The 26,768-nt window shown below is 35.4% G+C and overlaps 1 protein-coding gene across 1 annotated transcript in view; it reads right to left on the bottom strand.

Annotated features, from left to right (window-relative positions):
* LRP1B (LDL receptor related protein 1B) overlaps window positions 1-26,096 on the bottom strand; it is a 1,887,165-nt gene extending 1,861,069 nt beyond the window's left edge. The window contains 1 exon segment of the mRNA XM_021076285.1: window positions 25,281-26,096. Coding sequence (XP_020931944.1) covers window positions 25,281-25,464 — 184 coding nt within the window. The 5' untranslated portion in view covers window positions 25,465-26,096.

The raw sequence follows: 26,768 nt of genomic DNA, 5'->3' as shown, positions 1-26,768 counted from the left end.
TTTTTTTCTGTCACAAATATCAATTAACATTCTAATCCTGCAAGATATGACCTGATAGGTTTTTTTTAAAAAGTAAACATTGAACAGCACAATATTTTAAGGTAGGTTATGTCACAAACTCTAGTGAACACAATATGCTAAATAAATGGCATCTCCGACCTCACGATTGGCTGGTTTTTACCTATTATATATAAGGAAAAGCCACATTATAAATTGTGCCAATCCAGAATCCATGGACAAGATTTGTCAGCTGTATAAAAGCTTCCTCCCAACTATCTTATCAGTACTCTGGTGCATACTTTCACTTCATTTACAAGATTGTCAGAAAACTAAGTGTATTGTCACGGCACCTTCAAAATCTTTAATCAAGCAACATCTAATGACGCCAAAAGGCAATTTCTCAGTTCTTTTCCACTTCCTTTTTCCCTCAGTAGGATATTTATGAAGATAGCAGAGATGACACACACCTTAGTGGTATAGAAGTGGGATATCTCTAATCCACATATTATCAAATGAAAAGTTCAAGTGCCATTCTTCAGCTCAAGGGGAAGTTGAAGGAGGGTTTTGTTTTATTACAGGGTCCACTAATGCCAACTCTAAATCCCCATCCTTTCACAGGAGAGTTTATAAAATTCCTCTTCCATTTGTGAAAAGGAAACTCTCACAATACTGATGCACAAAATGACATTTATTGACATTAAAGGTCTCATCAGTTATTTCTCAGCAGTCTTCATTCCACTTGCAGAGGGGTTTATTGTGCTATTTGGCATGAAGGAAACTGGCACTCTTTGATTTAGCAAAGTCTGGCCTGAAACCAGCGTTCCAAACAGTTTCTTTAAAGCTGGGCATTTTCCAAATATTGGATTGAGTCCTGTGACTATTTCTATGGGGCAGAGATGAATTTGATATAATACAGAGTCACAAATGTCTTTAAAGACATTCTACTCTGCACTTAAATTATCAGTACTATATTTGCAGTAGAGCCTAAGTTAGCCTGCGGTGCATTCAAACATGTCTCTTCTCAACTCACCAGGGCTGCTTTATATGTCTTATCCTGGGAAAGAGTGACCACATACTTTCTCAATCATTCTCAGCCTTACACTCAACCAATCTTTTAAAAAAGCAAGCAATGAACAATTTATATCTTCATTGTTTAAACTTCAGGAGAGCTTCGTAGACTTAGTGCCTACATTTATAAGAAAATCTCAAATAGAGCTTTTTCAAGACCAGTTGGGGAGAAATGGTTTTATTTATCTGTCCTAAACTTTCATGTCCCATACACTATACATTAGAAATAGAAATATAAATATATTCCTTACCCTCGGGGAGGTCACAGTCTAAGAAAAAAAGATAATAACACTGGACAACAACCACAAACTTTCTTGGTAAGTGCTGGGAGAGAAATAGTCAATGGATGATCTGCAAAGGTGGGAAAGGACCCCAACCCCACCTGACTGGAGATGAACACAGAAAGGAGAGCAAACTCCAGGTCATTTGTATTCCACTGCCTTTCTGGGGAAGTTACCCACCGTTAAACCAACTATTGAAGAGGTATAAACAGAAGGTGTGCTTAAGTTTGTTTTTTGTTTGTTTGTTTTGTTTTAAAGATCATTCTAGTAGTAGAATGGTAAATAGGTTGTAATTCCAGTTCTCTTCAATTAACAAAATTGTATCAATACCTACTTCTAGCTTTGACAACAATGAAGATTTACCATTTCTTTTTTGATGTATGCCATTAAATATGGCCAGTATGGCTAGGAGAATAGGCGTCATTATTAATTCTTTTACATGACTGTGCAGTGTGCAAAATGTACACTTTTGGGAAAAATCAGTAAAGAACTGAAATAACTAATTTTCTATGAAATATTCTATATACAGTGGGTGATACGGTAGTTACTCTAGCTTGAAGTGACACATCTTAAGTTCTTAAACATTTGGTTCAAGAACCAGTCAATCAAAATGATATAACTGGCATAAGCTGGTAGATTTCTAGAAATAATTCATTAACATTAAAGATGTGCTTTATATTTTGAAAACTTTAATCCTAAAATTCAGATTAAATCTAATGCCTAGCAATGATTCATATTTATATTATTTTATGCTTATATTTCAATTATTAATATGACTAATTCTTTTCATGAAACTTATTTTAAGTTACAGTGTCTTATTTCATTGGTCCCTTGGGGGTTATTTAATGTTCTGGTAACCTAAGGTTAAATTAGATAAAATATCATTTAACCTTATTTTCTAAAAGTACTTACCCTTATAAAGGATAAAAACTGAACTTCTGCAGTATTTCTTTTCCACTTCTCTTGAGATACTTACCACCAAAAAAAAAAAAAAAAAAAAAAAAGTTGCTCTGTTACTCTGTACATATTTACTGCCCTTCTGAAACTTTTGTTTGCCACCATGGTGGGTCACTTCTGCCTGATTTTTTTTTTTCCCCTTTCTAAATTATGGTTTTTTGTTTTTGTTTCCATTTTTTTGATACTTTGTCACTAACACTTTTTTTTTTTTCCCACCAATGGCCACACCCATGGCATATGGAACTTCCCAGGCGAGGGATTGAATTCCAGCCACCGAGACCTACTCTGCAGCTGCCACAATGATGGATCCTTTAACCCACTGCTCTGGGCTGGGGACCAAGCCCACACCTCTGCATCAACCAAGCCACTGCAGCTGGATTCTACTGTACCACAGAGGGAACTCCCTAATCACACTTTTCCAAAGTGCAGCTCTATTTACCATGTCTGCAGTATTTTTGAAATCCTAAATTGTTACTACAATGCATTTTCCTGCCATCCATAAAAGTGAGTTAAGAAAATAAGAATTAAACAAAATAAAGATTCCAAAATTGGTAATTTTTAAAACCACAAAAATAAACTGACTTTCATTATTACTGTTATGAAATAATTGTTTTAATTCTATAAAGTGCTACAAAATTTGTAGAAAGTGTAAAGAACTTTTACTATCTTTTTCAGTTTTAAAACCACCACATGTAATAAATTGCTGTTTATTACATTCTGCAGATACAAAATTTCAAAGAAATTAAGTGACCTGTTTCAAAGAAATTAAGTGACTTGTTCACAGAAGTAGCAGAACTTCAAGCCTGGATACAAACCAACATCTTTGGCTTCAGGGCTAATCCACATCTATTGTAATATTTATGTCATTAAGACATAAAATATATCAGAATTTAAAACAATATATTTTTGTCACTTGGAATACACCCACCATTGCCCAGTGAAATCGTCCTTTCACCTCCTTGCACCTCACTCCCAAATACTGGATCATTTTATTTCATGCTAATACAAATTCTAGAGTATAATAATCAGTGGAAATAATGATGCCCTTAAAAAATCTGGTAGTAATAAAAGGTTTTTTAAAGGCCAAAACTGCATTATATCCAATATCTATTAACTCCTAAACACCTATTATTGCATTTGGCTTCTTTAAAAATTAATTGCATTTATATGTTAGCTCTCATTCAGCTAAAATCATGAATTAATGACATGGATGTGACCATAAAGAATATTATAAAACAAACATAAAACTTTATATTTAAAATGCCATATATTTTGTTTTAATTAAAATAGACAGATGCACTAAAATATAAACAAACGTCTTTTTATGGATATGTTTCACATGCATAGTTGTTTAATTCCTTGCAAAGATGAGAAAGAAAGAAAAGAGGAGAAAAAAAGAAACTTTCATACACTTAACAGTATAAAAATTGGCTTTTTATAAGATTTTCTAGACTAAATAAAGTTATACTGCTCAATTAGCTGTAAGATGCAAACATAAGCATTTAACAAATATGTACATTAAAATTTTTAAATTAAATTACGTTATTAAATAATTTGCTTTATTCTACTAATATAATTTGTAAACAAAAGTCTTATACTTAATGGACCTAAAGCTACAGATGTATCTTAATGGCTCCCAAGAGGCTTCTAACACATTGTTTTTCTGAAAATCAAGTGTCAGTTTTTTAAAAGATCTGATGTGGTTCATATACAAAAATTAGTTAAAGGGAACTCTCCATAAACAGTAAAGCTGACACATTCTCTAAAGTAATTTTTTTCTATGATTTTAGGGCCTCTATAATTGCCCAAAATTTATTTTCTCAAATAAGTGATTTTTCATTTTCAATTCCATGTGAAAAAGTAATCTTTGATTTAAGGCTAGCTGAAAAAGAAAAAAAAAGCAAAATTGTCAATCATTTCATGTTTCCTACTAAGAGTATAATTTGCATGTAATTGGTCAATAGATGTTAAATAATTTTAAAAAAATAAGAAATTCACTAAAACATGGGTTGCCAACATCATTGACTACTATGTCCCTGTTATGGGAAAAATAAATCCATCAGTGAATGAAAATAGAATTCACATTTTTAGTGGTCATTTCAAAGCACCATTGCTCTAATATCCTGTAATTGTTTTCATTTGAAACATAGACTTGATGAGACTAATAGATTAAAAGACTAAAACTGACAAAACTAAATGAGGACAGTTGGATATTCAATACTTTTTCATCGACTACCAAATGGCGATATTTTCTTTCTTTTCCAAATGTCCCCTTTATTTTTTCATTAGTGCATTTTTACATCAGCTTCCATTCACCTTAGATTTTATATGAAGAGGCAGTAATGAGATGAATTAATTCTTTTTTCAAGGGACAAAAGCATAATAGAGTATAATAATCAGTGGTCGATCCCCACAGTGGTCTGCACACCTGAGATCTGGTGACTGTATTTTGGCTTCTAGTTTTTGGCTAACATTGGCTTGTAGAATTTATTCACCAAGGTCACTGGAGTCAGATCATTTGTATATTTCAACCCCAACTGACTCCTGGTGAAGCTAACTGAGTATTTCAAGTGGTGAGTGTCTCATTATCTCAGGACAATTTATCAGTGAATTATTCTCACCCAGGAACTTTCCTAAGGAGTCAAAAGCAGTGACTTTCTTTTCAATGGATTTTTGAGAGAAAAATGTCTCCATTTTTATGTGACAGGATTCTTTTGCTACACTCAGAAATCAGCCTAAAGAGACTCAAAAAAAAAAAAAAAAGAAAGAAAGAAAAGAGCATGATGACCTACAAGCAGCATGAACCTCAGTGGACTAGGAAAGAGTACATTTAGAGTGGACTTTGGGAGGGAACAACCATTTCCCAAAGATTGTTATTGCTTAATGAGATCCGTGACCATACATCCATTATGTGGGATAAACATGGCTCCCTGCTGGCTCCCCAAAGCCTGCTGACAGTTGGTGGTTATGATGGCAACTCACTTTAACACCCTAGAAATGTTTTAATACCTTTTTCTCCCATTTCTATGATATTGCAACAAGGTTTGAATTCACCATGTAGAAAATACAATAGCAATATTAAAATAGTGTAACTTGGACATTCTCTATAGCAGTTCTCTCTTGCCATTATAAGTAACTTTTTAAGGAATCAAGCTTCTTCCATTTTCTAAAAATAATTTTGAGTATCTATAAACTGATCATATATAAAGAATGTTTAAATTTTGGCTTATCCTAATAAATGATGCCCCTTTAGTAAAGGAAGCCTAAGAGGAACATGGAAATTTATCTTCCTAGAACTACTTGTATTTATTGCTTTTCAGAAAACCAAAATGTTACATTTTAGGTTTTAAAAGAATAAAAATAATTTTTTTTTAAATTTAGCATTATTTTGTGTAAATAATAGCTCTTCCTCCTAAGAAGGAAAACACATCTTTTAGGCATTCCTCACAGTCCCCCTACCTGAAGGAAAAATAACGGTATCAATATACAGAACAGTATCATCATTCAAAAGTGATACCTGATTTGGTCATTTTCAAAAACTGTGTAGAATGATATGAGTAGTATTAAAAAACACAAAACCAAGCCTTGGTTTTAGTCTTCATTCTGCTTTTCTGACAGAAAATCTTTAGCACACACACTCTGATGAGAAAGCAAACTATCATTTACGTAAATATATCACTTAGAAGGTTTGAACGTTTACTTGCTATTATACAATCACATCATTCTTCCTGGAAAAAAATTTAGTATTTTTTCAATAAGTATGGTAATACTTGTGAATCACAAAGGAAACAGCAGATTTTCCTCTTCCACCCCACCTTCTTATTTTTTAAGGAAAATACAAAAGCCATGTATGGGTGAAAATAAATGATAAAAACTTGAAAGCCTTTGTTTGCAGCCCATAAAAGCCAAAAAATAAAAGCCATCTTTAGTAAAACCATCAAGATTATAAAAGTATTCTGGATCACCAATAATTTATTCTATTTTCAGATTCAACCTAGTAGTACATCCTCACAGAACAGTCATGAAGGCAAAGTCATGATCGGAAGCACCACCCATAAGCTAGTAATGGGAAATGTTCTCTGTTATAATGTAGTCAGAATGCCATCTTAAACTATTTGAAGTAAAAATAAATTATATTTCAAGTGACTGACCTCAGGAGAGAGTATGAGGTTCTATATTGAAACTCCTCAATAAGCGTCTTTTTTCCTATTATAAAGTAGTCTGTGAATTATATTTGGAGACTTTGGATGATTTATTTTAGTGATAACTTTAAAAAGCCCACCTTGGATTCACTGAATTATAAAGGACAACATCTTCTACATGTCTTGCTGTTCAAGACTTTATCTTGTATAACATATTAAACTACAGAACCACTTAGTGTAAGTCAGTTCTCTTGCTCTATATTCACTTTGCATGTGCAATTCTCTCTGCTTACAAGGTCCTCATCTAGAGCGGCAATAGCCTGCATTGCAGCTTTATGCTAACTGGAAAAAGGAACCCCCTCTGGGTAAAGGCAACGCCAGATTAGGACACAAAGCTTGGTAAGTATACTGAGGTCTGGATGTCACTCCTCCATCTGGTTCTTCTGCCCAGTTCGCCTGAAGGCTCTGCAACAGCCCTAGTCTCTCCTGGTTTCTAAGCATTAGTAACTGCCCACTGTAGGCAGTGAATATATGTATATAGAAATAAAATTATCATCATTCCTAGAATGTATTAAGCAGTGATTTTGAGTGGGGAGTTGATATATTTCTCTTCTAGCAACATCCCTTAGAGCTTTTTTTTTTGCTTATAAGTACACAGGATTTCAGAGAGATTATGTATCATGGCCAATGTTACACAGATGATAAGTGATGAATCTTGGATTGAAATCAAAATGGACTGACTTCAAAACTTAATCTCTTAACCTCAACTCAAATGTTGGTTCTATAAATAACTGGGAGCAGTTCAAGTATAGGCTCCTTGGTCTTTGCTGTACTTTTCTCTCCTTGCATTAGAGTGGTAGGAAGCAAAAGATGATCCTGGGGCAAATAATTCTAAGAGTCTTTAGAGAGAGAGTGTTTGTCCATGGATAAAGTTTTATCTTTGTTCACTGGATTATTTATAACATACTTGATTCTGAAAAGGATTTAAGAATGGCATCCTCCATTTATATCACATCCTCCATTTATACCACACCACATTAAAACAAGCAACCAAACAACCAACCAACAGAAATCCATCTGTTACAATAGGTTTTCTTGAATGAATATTCTTTACATAGATTGAATGCCATTCTTAAACGTTTTCATTATATAGGATTATGTGACACAATACAACTATATTTGACACATTACAACCATTATTGCTACTACTGGTTCTAATAAACCTCCATTAGTTGAGTGTCTTTATGAACAAGACATTTAGGTATTTTCTAAAAACCTCAAAAGTTTATGGCAAGTATAACTAACCCCATTTCATAGGTAAGGAAACAGAGACCTGAAGAGATAAAGGAACTGATAAAGGTACTACAACTAATAAGTGCAAAGTCTTCTTTTGCAATGTTACATGGTGTTGCCCCAAAGCACTACAGCAAAGCAGAAGCCATAGAGAACTATACATCGGTCCCCTTTCTGTCTCACTGAGTATATGCAGTAGTAACTCTATTTTGTAAACAAATATCTAACATGATAGGCGTTAAGTATACAGATACCTAATATCACTTAGGAAGTATCCTATCCAGCTATGTTCAATTTGAATCCCATCTAGCCTGTAGAGCTAATACCTAGTTTATAGAAAACATTGGTGATATAGCACCAAGATAAATAAAATAATGAGGAAATAAGGTAAATTCAGAATACAGGATATTCTGCAATTGGCACAATCATTTTAAAAGGTCATAAAAAATTTGGAAGGCTACTGATCAATATAAGAGAATTAAAAGGCATAACATCCCAAACTAAAGCCTGATCTATAATTAACTTGTAAATTTAAAGGAAAAAAGAAGATTAATAAAACTATAAAAGGCACTTAGAGGAAAACTAAATAAGTGAAAAATGAGCCAGCAACATCAAAGAATAGGGAGGAAGGCACACGTACCCACATGTTCATTGCAGCTCTATTCAGAATAGCCAAGGCATGGAAACAACTCAAATGTCCATCGACAGATGACTGGATTAGGAAGGTGTGGTATATATATACAATGGGATACTACTTGGCCATAAAAAAGAACAAAATAATGCCATTTGCAGCAGCATGGATGGAACTAGAGACTCTCATCCTGAGTGAAATAAGTCAGAAAGACAAAGACAAATACCATATGACATCGCCTATATCTGGAATTTAATATAAGGCACAAATGAACCTTTCCACAGGGAAAAAAAAAATCATGGACTTGGAGAATAGACTTGTGGTTGCCAAGGGGGAAGTAGAGGGGGTGGGGTGGTTGGGGAGCTTGGGGTTAATGGATGCAAACTATTGCCTTTGGAATGGATTAGCAATGAGATCCTGCTGTGTAGCACCTGGAACTGTCTAGTCACTTATGATGAAGCATGAGAATGTGAGAAAATAGGATGTGTACATGCATGTGTAACCAAGTCACCATGCTGTACAGTTAAAAAAAAAAACTGTATTGGGGAAATAACTATTAAAAATAATAATATCAAAGAATAGGGAGGAAAAATAAAACAGAAGATCATCTTCACTGGAGGAACTGGTGAAGACATCACAGAAGAAGAGGCATTTGTTCAATCTATCGCATTACATTGTTCCGTGATTTTCTCACCTATATTGACTTCCCCATCTCTAACCTTAAAGAACAGAATTTTTGAATACATATTGCTTAGGTAACAACCACCAATTGTTTCTTATATGTAAGTCTCTGCTCCCCATGATTCCATCTTCTACTCTTCTAATGGGCTTTGCAGTGCCCAGTACAAGACTCCATGGTGGGCAGTCAAGTAGATTGAAGCAACAGATATTTTTGTACATGCAGAATCCACAAATCCTCCTTCCAGCCGTAAGTGCATTAACGCGAGGCAACATGTGCTGAAATAAAACTTCAGTGTAAATTAAAGGATTAAAGGCTTCTTAGAAGTTAGTTGTCACCCCATGCTCTTATTCCAAAATTTAATCAAACTAGATGCTGATAAAAATAAGTTTGTTATTAGCCAGCAGGGGGAAGAAAGGTCCCTTCAGTGGTTACAGAATTCAGCCTCAACACATCTTGGTGAGGTGGGAGTCTTTATGCATTATTCTCCTCATTTTACCAGGCAGGAAGTAGATACAGAAAGAGGCTAAGTGACTTGCCCAAGGACAAAGAGTGAGTCAGATGCAGAGCTGGGAATTGAGCCCACTTCTCCCGGTTCCCAGTGTACAGCTTTTCTCAGCAAGCCATAATGCCTTTCAGATGGATCATTTCCTAAAATGTATTAAGTTGTTAAAGATTCAATATGGGTGTTGCATGGCTTTCCAACTAGCTATTTCTCTCCACCTTACCAGAGCTATTATCAGAAGTTAAACTGATGTGCAAATTGGTAAAATCATATCTATATTTTTCAGATAACATGCCATCAAAACTGGAGAAAAACACCTAGGATGAATCAGTCATTGGAGAGTGAGTTTGTGTTTGCATCTTTTAGCAGGTTGGGGAGGATACCACAGTGAGAAAAAAATAAATTGCAGCTTCAATGTTAGGAGAAATTGGAAATGATAATGAAGAACAAAACCTCACTGACCACCAAAAAGAGTCAAAAACTAAACTCTGAACGCCCTGCCCCAAAAAACCCATAGCAACATGTTGTTCATGGCAGGCAATAAAAAAGCAAGAAAAAAATATTGTGTACATTGAAAAAGTAGATATTTTAGGCCCTTCAAGAAGATTGCAGGCACTTGTGTTTATTCAAAACTAAGATTGTTTCATTAGCTGGGATTTTACTTATTGGTTCATTGGGAATTTGGGTCCATGAGCAGGAACTATCCTTTTTAATGCCAAGCAGTGAAGACTCTTATTGTACTTACTAAAGCAGAAATAGTAAGTAGGCTAGAGGCTAATGCTCCTATAAGTCTTCTGACTTTGATCATTAGAAACTTCACCAACTTGTCCCTGGGCCCTTTATCAAAGAACCCAGACTCACCTACAGAATCTCCTTCAACTGGTAGTCTGGAAAACTACCAGTCAGTCAAGATTCATCCAAAAGATCAAATCCACTCACTATTTCTGGCATTCACTTTTCAGTTCAATCCCCATCCAAAAGGTAAGACACAGAATCACTATAAGGCCCAGAGCTTCACCTGATAGAACTGATCAAACCCTCTGCAGTTATGACTTGCTTATGCTTCCACCACATTTCTTACCTGAATTGGACTATAAACTCCAAGAGGGCAGAGATATATTAAAAAAAAAATCCTTTATACAGTTTTCCTGAGAAAATATCAATAAATATGAACTGATTTTATAAAATGTATCTATATTTTTCTTTAGAAACTTTGGGAAGAGTGAAATTTTGAATTCCTTAAAAAGCATCATCATGTAATTCTAATCAGAATTTTATTCAGCAGATAATCAATCATGGCAGTTAATACTTTATTAAAATTAAACTAACAAGCAAAATGATTTCTTCTGGAACATTAAAATATATTAATTGAGCAATTGTTCTTTAATTGTTTATCACCTAAGGATAATCTTGTGTCACTTAAGAGGGTGCATCCAGTTACACTTTTTGCAGTTTAATATCCTATGAAATTCTTTAGAGAACTGGTTGATTTCAGAGCAGAAACAGGGAAAATATAAAGTGAACATGTGCTCATGTCAAAAGAGCAGAGTAGGTGATCTGAGACAGTGCCCAGTAACCATAGATAGAATATTTTGAGCAAGAAAATGAACAAGGATTATTATACAAATAATAAAAACTTATCTCTACTGATATAAATAATAAGAAAGAAGGATTATTTTCTTATAGAAGAATTCCAAGTAATACACTTAAAAAGAATGAGGAAGACATGCCCCACCCAAGTGACGATGAAGAACATCAACAATAATTAGATATATTGAAATGTACCTCTCCATATGGTACACTAAGGAGGGTATATTTCTTGTGTGATATTCTTGACAAAAATGCATAACTATCAGACAAACCCAAATTGTGGGATGTTCTATAAAATAACTGACCAGATTCTTCAAACAATCCTAAATCATGAAAGTAATCTAAAGCCAGATTGTCACAGATTGAAGGTCTAAGGAGATATGACAATTTAGTGTAATGTTGAATCCTAAACTGGCTGCTGGGACAGAAGAGGCTACTTAGTAGACAATCTGGTAAAACCCAGGTAAAGTCGATGGTTTAGTTAATAACATTTATTGTACCAATGTTGACTTCCTGTTTTGATCATTATATTTCAGTTACACAATGTATTAACATCAGGGAAAGCTGAGAGAAAGATATATGAGAACTCTCTGTATTTGTTGTATATATTTTCTTTAAGCCTAAAATTATTTCAAAATAAAAAATTTAGAAAAACACTTTAAAAAATAGTTCCAATAATGAGTTTTGATATAGTAATTCCTATGAGAACACAGGTAAAAAATCTAAAGACACTGTGTAGGAATAGAGCACACAGTTGGCTGTTATTAGGTCATAGTCTTCCTGAGGAAACAGAAGATGAAACACAAACCTAAATGTGATCCCATTGGTGCCTCAGCATGAGAATCGGTCTAGTCATCAGGATCATCCCTCTGCTGTCTTTACTGCACTATAGTTTTCCTCCATTTTGATCTTCTTCTTTTCTCCCACATTTCTATCATGATCCATGCGTGGCATGGCAATGTTCTTTTCACCATGTGGCTGTTAACTGTTAGGTATGATATTTTCTATAAGGCCTCTGGGGTGCTGAGACAGACAGAAATCATCCTCATAGCATTTCCTCACCATTATTAAGAGAGCTGTGTTTCTCAGATAACTTTCAAAGGCATGATCCTGCATAGGTCACAACTGGGTTCGATGTCACTAACCCTCTAAAGAATCATTAAGAGTTTTCTCTGCATCCTCTCCACCCCCCCAGATTCTAACTTTATGTCTCACATAAGAGAGGAAGTTGTGGAGGCAGAAATGCAAGATACTGTTGAAACTTACCTATTGTATCCTTTTTCCCATAGCCATGGGCTGCAACAATAACATACTACAAATTTCAAGACATTACACTCAGCTCTCTAGGGACACCTTTTTTCTCTAAAGCACTGAGTAAAACATCTTTTCATTGTGACCCAACCTTCTGTTGATGTCTGCAACTCAGGGTCTCTGCAGTAGATCATAGCTGTCAGCCTTGCTCTTAAATCCATCAGCTGGTGGTTTTGACCCCCCAAAATTATTTCTTTTTTTTTAATTTTAATGGACAATATTTAAATCATAAGGAATTATGCATGAAAATCAAAATTTATGGCCTCTCTTGAATTACCTAAAAGTCTGGCAACCCTCAGCCCACATTCACAGGAGCCCACCATCCGCTCCAGTTGAATGTCAGCTATCCATTGGCCAACATGGGTGTTCTCTAATTTCCATGTCACCAGGGCACCTCTGACCAGCCTGAGTGCCCTATATATTGATGTTTGCAAAACTTGCCCTATATCTTGCCCTTTAATTCATAAAGGTTAGTCAAATATGTCTGAGTGTTATTACTTAACATAATGAGCAAAGAGATCTAAGCAGTCTTTTCTCTGAGTCTAGAGATCTCAGGGGCCATAGTCTACCTGCATGCCTCTGTGAAACTGCAGAGGAAATACTGCCTACCATCTTCACTTGCTTACAGAATGGGGGCTGGAGAAAGGGCAGGATTGCTTTTCAGGCTCCTTTATATGATTTTCTGCTTTTGTAGGAAATTCTGTTATTCTTATTGTATATAGAGCTCAACTCTCACTTACACAGTGGCTCTCAAGCAGGAGTTGGAGATGTGGCGATAGAGCCATTACTGCTATATTTGACACGGACGAGTTTTACTAATCCTCTTTGGCATTCATCGCTAAATCTTGCTGAACTCAAGTAGCTTCAATCTCTGAAAGTTTATTTTTGACTTAAGTGATTTTCTTGCTATTGCTAGATTTTTCAGGTGTCTCACCAGCTTAACTGTTATCTGAATAAGCTTTGTTTATTTTCTTGGCTCTTTATAGCAGGTTTAAGGCTGTTCCAAGGGGTCACAACATTTCCTGCCCAAAAGCCTTTTATTCTGAGCATGCAATCAATAATTTTTTTTTTTGCTTTACCTAAAATATAAATAACCCCCTTATACTCATTTTGAAACTCTTCCCAACGTACTTTCCTTATGAAAGGAAAAAAAAAGGCCTTCAGCAGACCTCCATGTGATGTGAACAGAGTTCTAGTCAGGGAGCATAAATCATGCCTCGTATTCACAAATATACAAGTAACCCTTCCCCTTCCTGCTGTTTTCAATTACTCTGATTAATTCATTTCCAAACTTCTGGCATTCCTCTGCTAAAGTACACAGCAAACAATTTACAGTGATTCCCAAATTACATATTAATGCAAAATCTTCCAGCCTTAAATTTCATTTGGTTTACTCTAAAATTTAATAAAAGTTTGTTTTTTTTTCAATATTTAACTTATTCCTATGCATAATGTTGATTTTTGTACAGATATTTTGGAGCCAAATTATTAAAGGGGTTTTTTGATAATTTATATTTTAACTTATTCCTATGCATAATGTTGATTTTTGTACAGATATTTTGGAGCCAAATTATTAAAGGGGTTTTTTGATGACATGAATTAAAAATGGACTGAACTTAAAGTCACACACAAATTAGTTTTCTGCACATGCATCTAGCAAATGTCTAATAAACCTGAAGGTAAGCTCTTTACACAACAAATATATTGACTGAGGTCTTTGCCTTTAATATTTTGTTTAAGCATTTCAGAAACTGTAAATGCCTAAGCTCTGGACTTTTTTTTATTTTAGCCTAATATCTGTTTAGTTACATCTCCCCTTCTAAATTTTAAAGGCATACCATATTTGAAAACTAGAAAAAGAGGTTATGTTTTTAAACATTAGTTGTAACGGTCATGTAGCATTTCCAAGTTTATTTCTTAGGATGAGGTGAAGTATTTCCTCTATAATGCTGCTGTTTGCTATAAAAAGTAAATAGTGTCTAAAAGGGTTGTTTATTCCAAGTTGCTTTTTTTGGCACTAGATGACCTGTACAACTTAAAAAGAAACTCAGTGAGAACATTTGAGGGCCAAGCTTATACTTTGGAATGCAGATTTGCATATTACCTTTTAAAACTAAAGATTGACTTTTTCTCTAGATAACATGAAAGAGGACCAAAAGAAAAAAAAGAAAAAAAAAAAAGAGCAATGAAAAAAAAAAAAAATCAATGAAACCAAATCCCAAAACAATCTTTGTGTAACTTAGGCCCTAAAGTAGCCCATTCAGTTAATATTAACAGTATTTCCTTCAAACACTATACCCCTATCTTCTTTCCCATAGACCCTCAGGGCTCTGAAAGTTTCCTTTTCCACCAGTTTCATAAAACCTCTTTCCTTGCTTTCTCCTCCTCTTGCTCTCTCTTTCCTTTTTAGGTCCAAAGAGAACTCAATAAACACAAATGGGTTTGTTTTGTAGCCACAAGCAACCTTTTCCTGAAAATCCAAAGTTGTACAATTGCTAAACTAGTGTTTTTATTGCTTGTTCTGGTTTGTGATGTTTAGTTGTTTCTGCCTCCAGTCTATAACATACACTGAGATGGGAACATAGTAGGAACTACATTTATTCAACGAATGTGTGTGGATAAATGCAGAAGAATAATCCAAGGGCCCTGATTGACCAAGAGGAATAACCCCTAGGTCATAAACTCTTACCCAGTAGGTTCCCCACCACTTGCCACCACCCCTCCCCTTTCCACAGTTTTCTTGAAATTCCCAGGAAAGGTAATCAGTATACCAATAACGGCTCTCTTACAATTTCATCCCATTAATCAAATATTCATCAGTGGGAATGTGACTGTCAGCACAAATTCTTCTCATTGTGTCAAGGATTTGGGTACAATGAAAGAGGAGTTCTTCCTTGAAAACATTAAGAATTTCCTCAAGAAAAAAAATTTTCATATGAGTTTTCACATTAGCTAATGCCCTTTCCTTCTACTGTTAAACTAGTTTAAATTGGTAGAAATAATAGAAAAATAACTGCTGCCATATTTACCAATGTTTAGAACGTTATTAAGTATATTATTTTAATTTAACTCCCAAGGAATACTCTAATCAGACTTTCTTATTCTATTCTGCAGACATGATGTGGGTAAATATGAATAATAGCAAAGATGGTATTAATAGTTCTAAAATAAAGAGAAAGCATAATAAAAAGGCAAACAATATTGCAGGTTTCACATGTGACCATTGCACGCCTTATATCATGAAACTTCATACAACTTATATCATGAAACTTCATACAAATCAATGATATGATGCAAAACAAGATGTGTTCATTTTAAAATAACCTAGAATGTTCATGTTTACCTCCAAAGACTATAATCCGAGGCTTTATTTCATGCCTTATCCCTCCAATATATTCAGTGGTGCTGCTTTCATTGATACAGAAAATCTTCTTAAAGATGTGAGTCACTCCTCTACCTCATCTTCATCTACAATGTTGCCCTCTTGTTTAGCCACCAACATCTCTCTCATGGACAATTACAATCACCCTTTAATTATATTCACTGTGTTTATTACCCTTTCCCATTCAGTCGCAAACATGATCTCGTAAATAATTAAGTCGTGTCATGTCACCTTTGATTAAATATCAATTGCAGCCTATTATAATGAGAACAAAACCCAGACACCTCACTCTGATCTGCATGGACCTATCTGACCTACTCATCAACACCCCTTTCTCCACTCCCCCTCTCTTCCAAACACATAAAGCACACTTCAGACACACAGACATTTTTCCTTTCTCTAAAATGCCAAAATCATTACCTCCTCTCAAGGGTTTGCATGGAAAGTTTCTCCCTCAGAACCACTCAGAGCTTGTTCCCTCACATCACTTTTATCTCAGCAAATATGCCATCCTTTACAAAAAGGCCTTTGAGTACACCTACTGATTCCCAGAGCACTTATCTTGATTGCTTTATGTTATTTTTCTTTCTTCTTTAGCACAAAATATCATGTATTTATTTATGTGTCTGTTTGCTTATTGTCTGTCTTCTCCTGCACTGAAATGTACACTGAAAGGTACCCTAAAATGTAGGATCTGAGAGACCACAGACAAGTAACATTGTCTCACTTGCTCATTTGCATCTTTCCTAACACTTAGAACAAGGCCTAGCACACCTTTATTCAAATTTGTTGAATGAGTGGATAAATAAATGAATGACCACCAACCACTTGGGCTGCTTCAGGGATCATACGATTTCAGGAGGAAAGAAAATGAGAAAAAAATTAAAGTGTTCAGAAAATGTAAGGGATTTATGTTGCTATTAGTAATTTACATTGAGTTAATGGTATAATTAATGAAAAAAATGGTATTTGTGTGATACATACAAATGTGTGATATGTTCTCAGGTACATTGTCTTCCTTGTACTTGTGGAAGGTGTAAGAGACATAGCTAGGTCTCTCTTTTCAGAGGTCCTTGGAGAAGTTTTTCCTAAACCATACAGTGGTGTTTTCACAAGTACTCAGATTAAAACATATTAAGATAAAAACCCTTATGTCCTTCATAACCTTGTGATCTCCCAGCAATCAGAGCAGCAAGAGAATGGAATAATGCTCTAAAATTTTAGTTCTTATACTATCTGTATTAATTCAAAATACTTGACAATATCATCAGCAAGTGAAAGTCAAAGTAAACATCCTAGCAAGAGAAATAACTATATCCAAAAATGGGCAGTTCTAAATTCTACCCATTTTTAATGTTGGTCAGTGTTGGATAAAGTCACTATCTTTCCCCCAAGTTAGATTTATATGTCACTAGTATTACAGGCCATCCACATTGTGCTGGTGAACTGCTATCCTTTTTGTTAGAATGGTGGCAATACTAGGACTCAGCAAAAGCACCTGAATTCTGAGTTGGTAATTCTATCTATAAATCTCAGTTATATTTTAATGAGAATCTCATCAATACAGACACCCAGTAGGTGTGATCTATAAACTTTCACCTTATGAGGCAAAAAATCTCACCCATAAACTGGCATCGCTATCACTGTACTTTCAGAGCTTAATTATGAAAAATAAAATGCCTTAAAAATTAAGAGTTGGGAGCTCCTGCCGTGGCTCAGTGGTTAATGAATCCGACTAGGAACCATGAGGTTGCGGTTCGATCCCTGACCTTGATCAGTGGGTTAAGGATCCAGCGTTGCCTGAGCTGTGGTGTAGGCCGGCGGCTCAGATCCCGCATTGCTGTGGCTGTGGTGTAGGCCTCTAGCCTGGGAGCCTCCATATGCCGCAGGAGCGGCCCCAGAAAAGGCAAAAAGACAAAAAAAAAAAAAATTAAGAGTTGAATAAAGTAGAATATTTTAATAAAGCATGTTCACATCAAAAAATATACTATTAAAAGTTTTAGAAAATGCACATAATGTCTTAGATAATCTAAAAAACAAATCTTTTCTAAATCTTGAGAATTTATATTTTAGCGAAATAAACTGCCTCCTAAACTGCCTCCGTAACCTGATCTTTGTGGACTGAAGCTTTCAAAAAGTTCTGTCAGTGGTCTCTTTCTTAGCATCTTTGACTTTCCTCTCCTTATATATCCTAATTTCTAAAGAAAATAGATCATTCTAAACACCATTCTGTTTTCAGCCTTATACCTACAGTTTTTTCTTTTTCATAAATATCTTAAAATACCCCAGGAACACTCAAAACAAGCAACCAGAACCAAGTTTTACTTCTCTTCTTCTCCCCCCCTCCCCATTTTTAGTTCTCATCTCTCATTTTAAGAAGGGCTAAAATGAACAAATTGTCATTAAAGAAAATCTCAGTGGTAGAAAAATTCTTAAGGAATTATGTATTCGTATTTCTAAAGTTAAGCTGTCTTGGAAGTCTTGAAGGATGTAAATGCAACATGGAAAAGTTAGGAAGGAATGTCCTATTGATTGTAAGAATAAAACAAGAGACGGTCTGTGGTACCTTGATCTCACCTAAAGAAGAAACATATTCTTTCGACTAAAATGAGGTCGTGTTTCAACAATACCTGTCTTTGGTCTGAAGGCTAAGCCAGCCAGGACAATGAGGTGCATGCAACTCAGGAAGAGATGTCTGACTGTTAATAAGAATGCATTGTGAGATAAAAATGTAACGCCAGTATCTTAGCAAGGCAACACACTCTATCTTCTTCAAGAAGTTTTTTTTTTCTTTTTTCTCTTAAAAAGTTAGAAGGAATCGCATATGAAAAGGTAACTTTCTCGACAAGTCTTATATAAAGGACATAGTCATAATAGTCTCGTGTAGATGGAAACCTTCCTATATATGTGTGATTATGTTCAAGCTTATTTCTGAGAAAATAAGATTAAACAGATGGCACCACAGTAAGAATATATCCATTGAAATTACTTTTCACTGTTTCCGAGGAAAAGATACTTTTGATAAGTGTTATATATTTACAACTACTTTGGAATATTTGAGAAATCCCAAATGTAGATAATACGTCATTATTCAACAAGTATCACTGGCAGAGTTACTGAGCAATATTAAGTAACACCATCTTTACCAACTCAAGCATTAGCCTTTTGCTTTGATGATACTTAGAAGAATATGACCTAGTGGGAAATCAGCAACAAATGAGTGGGCCCATTTATTTAATCAAGCCATTGCATTTTTTAACCATAATTGGACATCTAATTGCAGTCTGAAACCAAGTTGATGTGACTGCATAAGAAAGGTATTATAGTCATATTTAAAAGCACACTAAATGCTGTTGTCCATTTTATCACTGCAATGACTTATACTGTGTACTCTGTATTGAGAGAGTCTTGATTTTGACTTTGAAATACATTTTAATTTTTAAAAATATTTTACAAAAAATGAGAAAAATAATTCAGCTGATAAGGTCAATAAGGAAAAATAATAAATTGCAACTCACTTTCGATAAAGTAACATTTGTCGGAACAAGAATAAATTCAGAGCATGTATTTATTTATATTCTAATGGTGTTTTAAATTCTAAAGCTATACTATGATAAAAATATACAAGTATTACCAAACATATTTCATTTGCCTGTTATGATAGGCACAATGGCAAAGGTTCATTCAATTTAGTCAACAGAGTGTAGATAGGTGGTATGACACATCAGCCTTTCAGGGATCTATGTTGTTTTTGCCATAAAATTCAATGTTAGGCTTTTTATACAAGATCAGTTTTTATTACTGTTTTACCAGATCTGAGTGGCTACTATTTAATAGTTTGATTCCTATTTAGTTCCTAGTCAGTTTCATCAATTAGTTTAGTCAGGAAGCTCAGTCAAAATAATTGGGTTTGTATAGAGATAGCCTAAATCAATAGGATGAAAGAGGGAAAGAAATTATATTTCGGTATCACTGAATTCAGAACAGAGCAATAAATAATACATACTTTCTAACTTGGCCTTGTAGTTATGCCAGGGGGGAAAAGGGAGGCCACCAAATCATTTATGAGGAAAAAATATAGATCTAAAATGTGAAGGTAGCTTATAGTAGAAAAACTTCTAATAGAAAAAAGCATATAAATTTTGAAGGTCTAAGCTTACTCGTTCTGTGTTGCAAAATATTCTGAAGCCTTCATTCCCTTTTCTACAGTATAGAGGGTTCAGATGTTGTTGGAGAGATTAACATTTTGTTCAAATGAGACAGCACAGAATAGGGAGAACAGTGACTAAATATTATTGCAAGCACAACACTCTTCAAAAGCAAATGAGCTTAAATATACTCATTGGCACAGATGTGAATTAGTATGAAAAGTAACTTTAAGAATATTTAGAGATATTTTCAAGTTTTTGTACTTAAAGTTTAAATACAACTTTTTTTCTCCAATATCTCCTTCCAAAATAAAACATCTTCAGAATGCCCCCCCCCCACAAGGCCTATAGACTGTTATATTTGTTATTGCCATGCTGCAATTTTATTCTTATGCTTCTTAGTCAATGGGTTATTTTACAGTAAAATTTGGAGCATGACACACCATATGAAGAGGTAAAGCAAATCCACAGAAGAAAGAGGATAAAAGCATCACTCTACGCTTCCGTTTGGTTAGTTAGGATTATTTTGCCCTCCCTTCCCCACTCTCCTCACGCCCCCCCAAAATTATTTGCACTCTATGCATCAAGATAGTTTTTGGTCATTATTTTTAGATTAATTATCAAGATACAGATTTCTTCAGAGAATATAAGGAAAGTTTTTTGAAGTAACTAGAGTAAATATGACTATTTCCTAATAGAAAGTTGGTCCAGTATATATTCTGGCTAACTCATTATAAAAGTAGTCAACCTTTGCTTTACTTTTCTTTAGCATTTCAGCTACTAAAAACATTGTTTTAAGTTACAAACATTGGGTGCATCATAATTACAGACACTTAAGAGACAAATACATTTTGACATTTATTTCCTCCACTGTCAGATTCTATTATGTGTTAAAAGGAAATCCATTCATTACAATACTGCATGTTAGGAGTTGAAAAATAACTCAAAGCTTTTTCACTTCATAATTTTGTTTTTCAAGGAGCAATAATCACAAAACTATACATACATTGTCCGGAATTTTTTAAAATAAAAGTTTCGTTAAAATATCCATCTTCAATTTTCAGGCTAGAATGGGGTTCTTATAGATTTCTACGCATCGAGGCAGCCATTTTTAAAGACGACATCTTTAAAGAAGATATATCTATGTAATAGGTGGGTTCCACTTACTGCTAAATTAGTTTAACTAATGACATCATGTTGGGACAATCATGTTTTACTTTTAGTATTAATTCTACTTTCTTTGACTATATCCATGTAGAATGAAGACAGGTGTTTTCTTTGTACAAGAATTGTTTTGACAGACAGATTCAAAAGATAGAGAACTATATCAATACATCTGCTTGGTACTTTTAACTGCACAGAATTCCTACAAGTAGGAGGGAACTGAAGACAGGGGAAGGTACATTTCATATAAGAAGTAAAAAATTAAAAGCATGATCATGGAAAAAAAAACAAAAAACAAAAAACACCGGATCCTTGTTAAATAGAGAATGGAGGGAAGATATAGGGATCCTTCATCATTGCAATTCTGATAAAAGACCAAGTCATGTTCAGTCCAGATAACTGTAAATGGAGCCTAGCTTTATGATACACTCTAGGCTCTGAAACTACATTGACAAAGCAAGTAGCAAGAAACTAAAGTCCTGTATCCAATACACTTGCAAACTAAAAATCTCTGCATGACTACCATGAATAAGTAGCATTTATAAAGTATCATCTTATCCTTAAGAATATATTAATTATAGCACTCAGCCACTACCCTTTCTAGGAAGATTTCTTTCACATTTAGTTTTAATAAACCACTTCCATTTAACAATTCTAGCATAGTTACCATTTATGTTTTCTGCAATATTCCCATGTACTCTCTACTCTTCAGATTTAATTATACCCACCCTCACACTGATGGAAGTTTCTTAATTTGTATACAGTAAACATTTTCATAAGATATTTCTTATGATATCAGGGGAAAGATGTATCTTTAGAAATTAGTTTTTTCACTAAAGATACTTTAATCTCTTCTTTCAGCAACACTAATTTGGTTTCAGCCTCTTCCTAAAAGTATCATTTGGCATTCTCTCCACTCTCTTTACCTCCCTTATTCTATTTTCTGGAATTCATATTCTTTCTTCCTGTTTCAACACACCGAATTTTTTCTTTATTTTTTTCCATTGTCTCCTTTCATTCTTACCATTTTCAATTTGAGCTGAGAAAAAAAAAAAAAAAAAAGAAAGAGAAGAGAAAAACTCAAAGAATATAGAAGCTCTTCAAAATAAAACTTTTAATGATATTTGTGGACTATAAAGAGAAGACACGGCTTTTAGTTCATTCTTTAGTAGAGGAAGATTAAAATTTTGACATACACATGATTGTCAATTTTAGATGATTTTACAGACATATTTAAATGATTGTAACAGTGTGAACTTAAGTTATTGGAAATATGTTTCCACATTTATCAGACTTAAGAATGTAAAGGAAACTAGCTTTAGTTTTCTCAATCCCTTTCTTTTCAGAAAATTTGAAAATTTTTAAATATACTTCCTTTTAAGTCTTAATCCTTATCAAGCAATCCTTTGATGTTATATGACATTGTTACATGACACATTGGTTGATTCTAAGTGAACATGATTTATCTTCCATGGTTTTCTGAAGAGTTACAAAGATGTCTCCTTTTTTCAGATATGATCAAGTCTAATAAGAACTGACATGTACATTAGCTTAATTCTGTATCAAAATCAATGCAAATCAGAAAATAAAAATATTTAATATGGAATTAAAGGACATGTGGATGTGCATAGATTTAACACAAGCATACAAGTAAGTTCAAGTATTTTTCTGTTAAAAATATGAGTTTATACTCAAAAGGAAGAGAAACATAGGTAGAGGGTGATATAACCTTTTGTATCTAGTTTAAGAAGCTACCCGTTACCCAAAACTTATTTGGAGAATGTGAAAGCATTTTCTCATTTTCTGACATGAAGCTAGGTCTTGCACTACAAAACACACCTGTGTAATTCACATGCCTCTTCTATTCTTCAAGGACAATTGACACAAGCCAGTGCAGAAAGCTACATCTCATTAACCTCCTTGAGTTTTTATTCCCACATCTTCTGTTTCAGCATTTCAGTAAGGGAAGTTTGTCATAATGCAGGAGCACTTTCTTTTTTAACTTTCAACAAGATTGCTCAATTTTTTCCAAATGGGATCCACCCTTTTCACTTTTGATAAATAGCTATGGCATTTTTAGTTCTTTTATAACAGTTTTGAAAGTTGTGTTAAATGCGCATAATAGTGGTAAACTATTGGTCTATAACTATTTTTACTTGTGCTATCTAATATAGTACTTCTTATGCTGACATAGTAATACAATAGGACACTAGTTTAGTTGTAGGAAAAAGTAATAATCCTTTTCCATGTACCGTGTTTATATCTTAGATATCCCTCCCTACTGAAATCAAATTTACACCAAATTCTACTCCTTTTAATTATTTAATTTCCTATCTCAGAAGAAAGTTAGGGGCCCATATATTAAAAATTCTCTTCAGGTATTCATTCCAGTCATTGTAGCAATCGCCCTATTCCTCATGAACACATACAAAAGCACTGAGGACCTAGCTCTGGATAAGGTCAAATTTCTGGAGAATGGAGACTTGCTCAGAAAGAACCCAATAGCAGTAATCTGCAGTGCCATTCTATTTTGCTAGCACACTAGCACTAGGACTGAAAAGCTTCATTCTGTTCATTTGCTCTGGTCCAAACTTCAAACATTCTTCCTAAGAAAGGTTGAGAGCTGATTGTTCCAGATCAAGGGCATCATTATTTCAAGTTAGAGCTATGTGCTTCCATTTTTATCAGTTTAGTTTTCAACTATTCCACACCAACTTCAAGGCAAGTTAAGGCAAGTTCAGAAGCCAAATGGTTAGGTGGCAATGATATGTTTAAAAGATTATCACTCAGTAAATGTCAGACTTTCTAAAGGAACTCATATTAGTCTCACTACTGGTAAAGGAAATGACATGTGTGGGTATGTTATAAAAGCTATAATCTGGTTGCCCACAGCAGGTTGGATAGAAACACTACAATTCATTTCCCTGTTCTTTCCTATAATGAAGCAATAATTTTTAGTCAATTCATAATTCGCTTGACATAAACACAGCCACTAAATCTCTCAATGTAACATTTTGCCTATTTAGTTGGCATTGAAATCTGGGTACCTTTGAGATCTGGGTACCTTTTCTGCCTTTCTTACTTCTCTTTTTCTAATGAGCCCCCCCAAAAAAAACCCAAAATATATCATCAATATAACACATGATTTTTAAAAAGGACTAGAACTATGATAGCTACGATTTTATTATAAGCAGTTAACCATTCCAATGACATTGGCCCAAATATTCATCTACTGTGTTTTGTTTCGTTTTTCAGCAGTCCAGCTGTTGTCAGAGATTATCAAACTTGCACAGGGATCCTTAGGTGTTTACAAGATCCAAGTTTATCATAATGCCCACCTCCTCTCTCCTCTCTGCTCTGCTCCCCAAACCCACTCCCGTTTAAACTTCTACCATTCATCAGCTATTTGTAGAAACAGCAAGGGCAAAGCGCCAATAGTGGGTTAGCGACTCCAGGCACTATGAGCTATGTCACAGACCTTTGGAATATATATATATATATATATAAAAAAAAAAAGTCAAGTTCAAGCGGGTGCTTGCACCCAGAAGCGCCCAGAAAGCCTTAGCCTTTCAGCTGATGTCCTGAATCTCGCTGGAGTCTGTCCCAGAAAGGAGCTACAGAAATAAAAGGGGGCTGGAGTCGGGGCTTTCCCTTCTTTACAGACCCTGGGTGTAGCAGGTAAGGAAGTTAACCCAGGAGATAAGTTGAGGGAAGCACACACGTCAGGCAGAAAATCCAGAGCCCGCAAAAGCTCAAAGCCAAGAGGTCAGCGCGGAGGGGAGTCTTAGGAAAGAGAATTCTAAAACCCAACATCTGCAGCATTTGGGATGCGCGGGCAGAAGCGCGCAGTCAAGTCCAAACGCTCCCGGAGGGGGGACAAAATCAGGACCTGTAGAGAGCCAACGGAAAAGGCTGTGGGGAAGCCGAGGACTCGAGTACCTGGTTCAGAAACCCACTACCGCCCCCCCTCCCCCGCCAACCCCAACACGAGGCCAGCGCACAGGGGCCCGCGGTCCCGGGAGCGGGGCCGCAAGGACTTAAGTTTCACACTCACTTATCCGCAAGCATCGCCCAGCTGGAAAACCGAGGAAGACAGGAGACAAGGAGGGGTTGGGGGTGTTCTCCTTACCTCGTTCGGCTCCCGCGGTCAGCACCTTGGTGACAGGCAATAATCCCGAGAGAGTGAGTAAGGCGAGGAGAAACTCGGACATCGTGGTCACCCCGGGAGGAAGCCTGCGCCGGAGACTGCTCGGCTGCACCCTCGGCCCGGCGGCGGCGGCGGCGGCTCCGAGCCCGGAACCGACCAGCGTCATTTACAAATGTCACTGGAAATTCTTCAGCTCAATGAGCCCAGCCAGTTCGCCTTCTCCTGCCTGGAGCAGGATGTGGAAGGTGTACGGATGCGCGCGTGTGGGAGAGAGAGTGCGTGTGAGCGCGAGCGAGCCGCTCGTGTGTCTTGACTTTTCAATGCAGGGTACGTCTGATCTTACATCACGCAAAGAGGGGCAGTGAGAGATGCCAGCTGAGGGGAATTCACTGATTAATCACCGAATCCTCCCCACACCCCTCTGTCGTCCACATAAATCACATCTATTACTTAGTAAGAGGCATTTAACACAACAACAACAAAAAAATACCACTGCAAACTGAGAGCACCACAAATCACAATTATTTCAGTCTCCTTGAAGGGAAAGTAACTCCAAGCTGGTTCTTGAGGGATTTAGGTCTTTAGAGAAGGGGGGAGACTTTTGAATTGGGTTGAGGCAGTCAGGCGCCTAGGAAGCTCCACATTTAGCAGCCGTTCTGGAGTTATCAGTCACAGCGCTGAGATAGATGCTTTTCTAAGCAAAGCAGCTTTGATTCCTTTGCTCCCTGGAAGCCTCTTGGCTGGAAGGGAAGACTAGCCAAGTAACTGGGCTTCTCTTAGGGAAATGGTTCCCTCCTCTCGCCACACAAATGCAATACTTTCTAAATTGCACTTTTAACTTTCATGCTGAGTAACACCTGGTGACAAAGGTGCAAAATTTAGTGACTCAGCAGAAACAAATAACGCCAAAAGTCATCAGTCATTGCATAAGAAGGGAAGGTGGATGGAAAGAGTTCTCTAAGTGGGGACCTTTAAAGCAAAAAATTGGCAGTTTGTTTTACAGTGAATTTCTCTCCTTAAAAGGACACCTTGAACCATTTTGAACATGTTGTGAGAATTTTTCATTGTTTAATTTCTTTTCTTTCTGACATAGTACAGTGGTACTTTAAGAACTTTCCCAAACCACCAGAGGCATTAAAAGGAATCAGTGGAATTAAAAAATAATAATAACACAAGTTTTTAAATATATTCATGCGGATACCTAAAATTTTAGTCACTCAAATGTGGCAAGGACTCAAAACTCAGAAATCTTAATAGTTGAAGATCTACTTTTTCCCTTTATGACATCAGTAATTCTTGCCTAACAATGAAGTTTGAAAAACGTTTTCTACTTAATGTTTTAAAATCTGAGAGGCGTGTAAAGGAAAACTATAAGGAAAGCACAAAACTAGCAACAGGATGACTGAGAAGGGAAGGGAAGATGCTTTAAATACTTTTTTCAGTTTACCAGTTGAAATTTATTTTAGATGA

Source organism: Sus scrofa, chromosome 15, assembly GCF_000003025.6.
Source record: "Sus scrofa isolate TJ Tabasco breed Duroc chromosome 15, Sscrofa11.1, whole genome shotgun sequence".
NCBI lineage: Eukaryota > Metazoa > Chordata > Mammalia > Artiodactyla > Suidae > Sus > Sus scrofa.
Note: the sequence above shows the minus strand (reverse complement) of the source record. Positions and strands in the feature narration are given on the sequence as shown.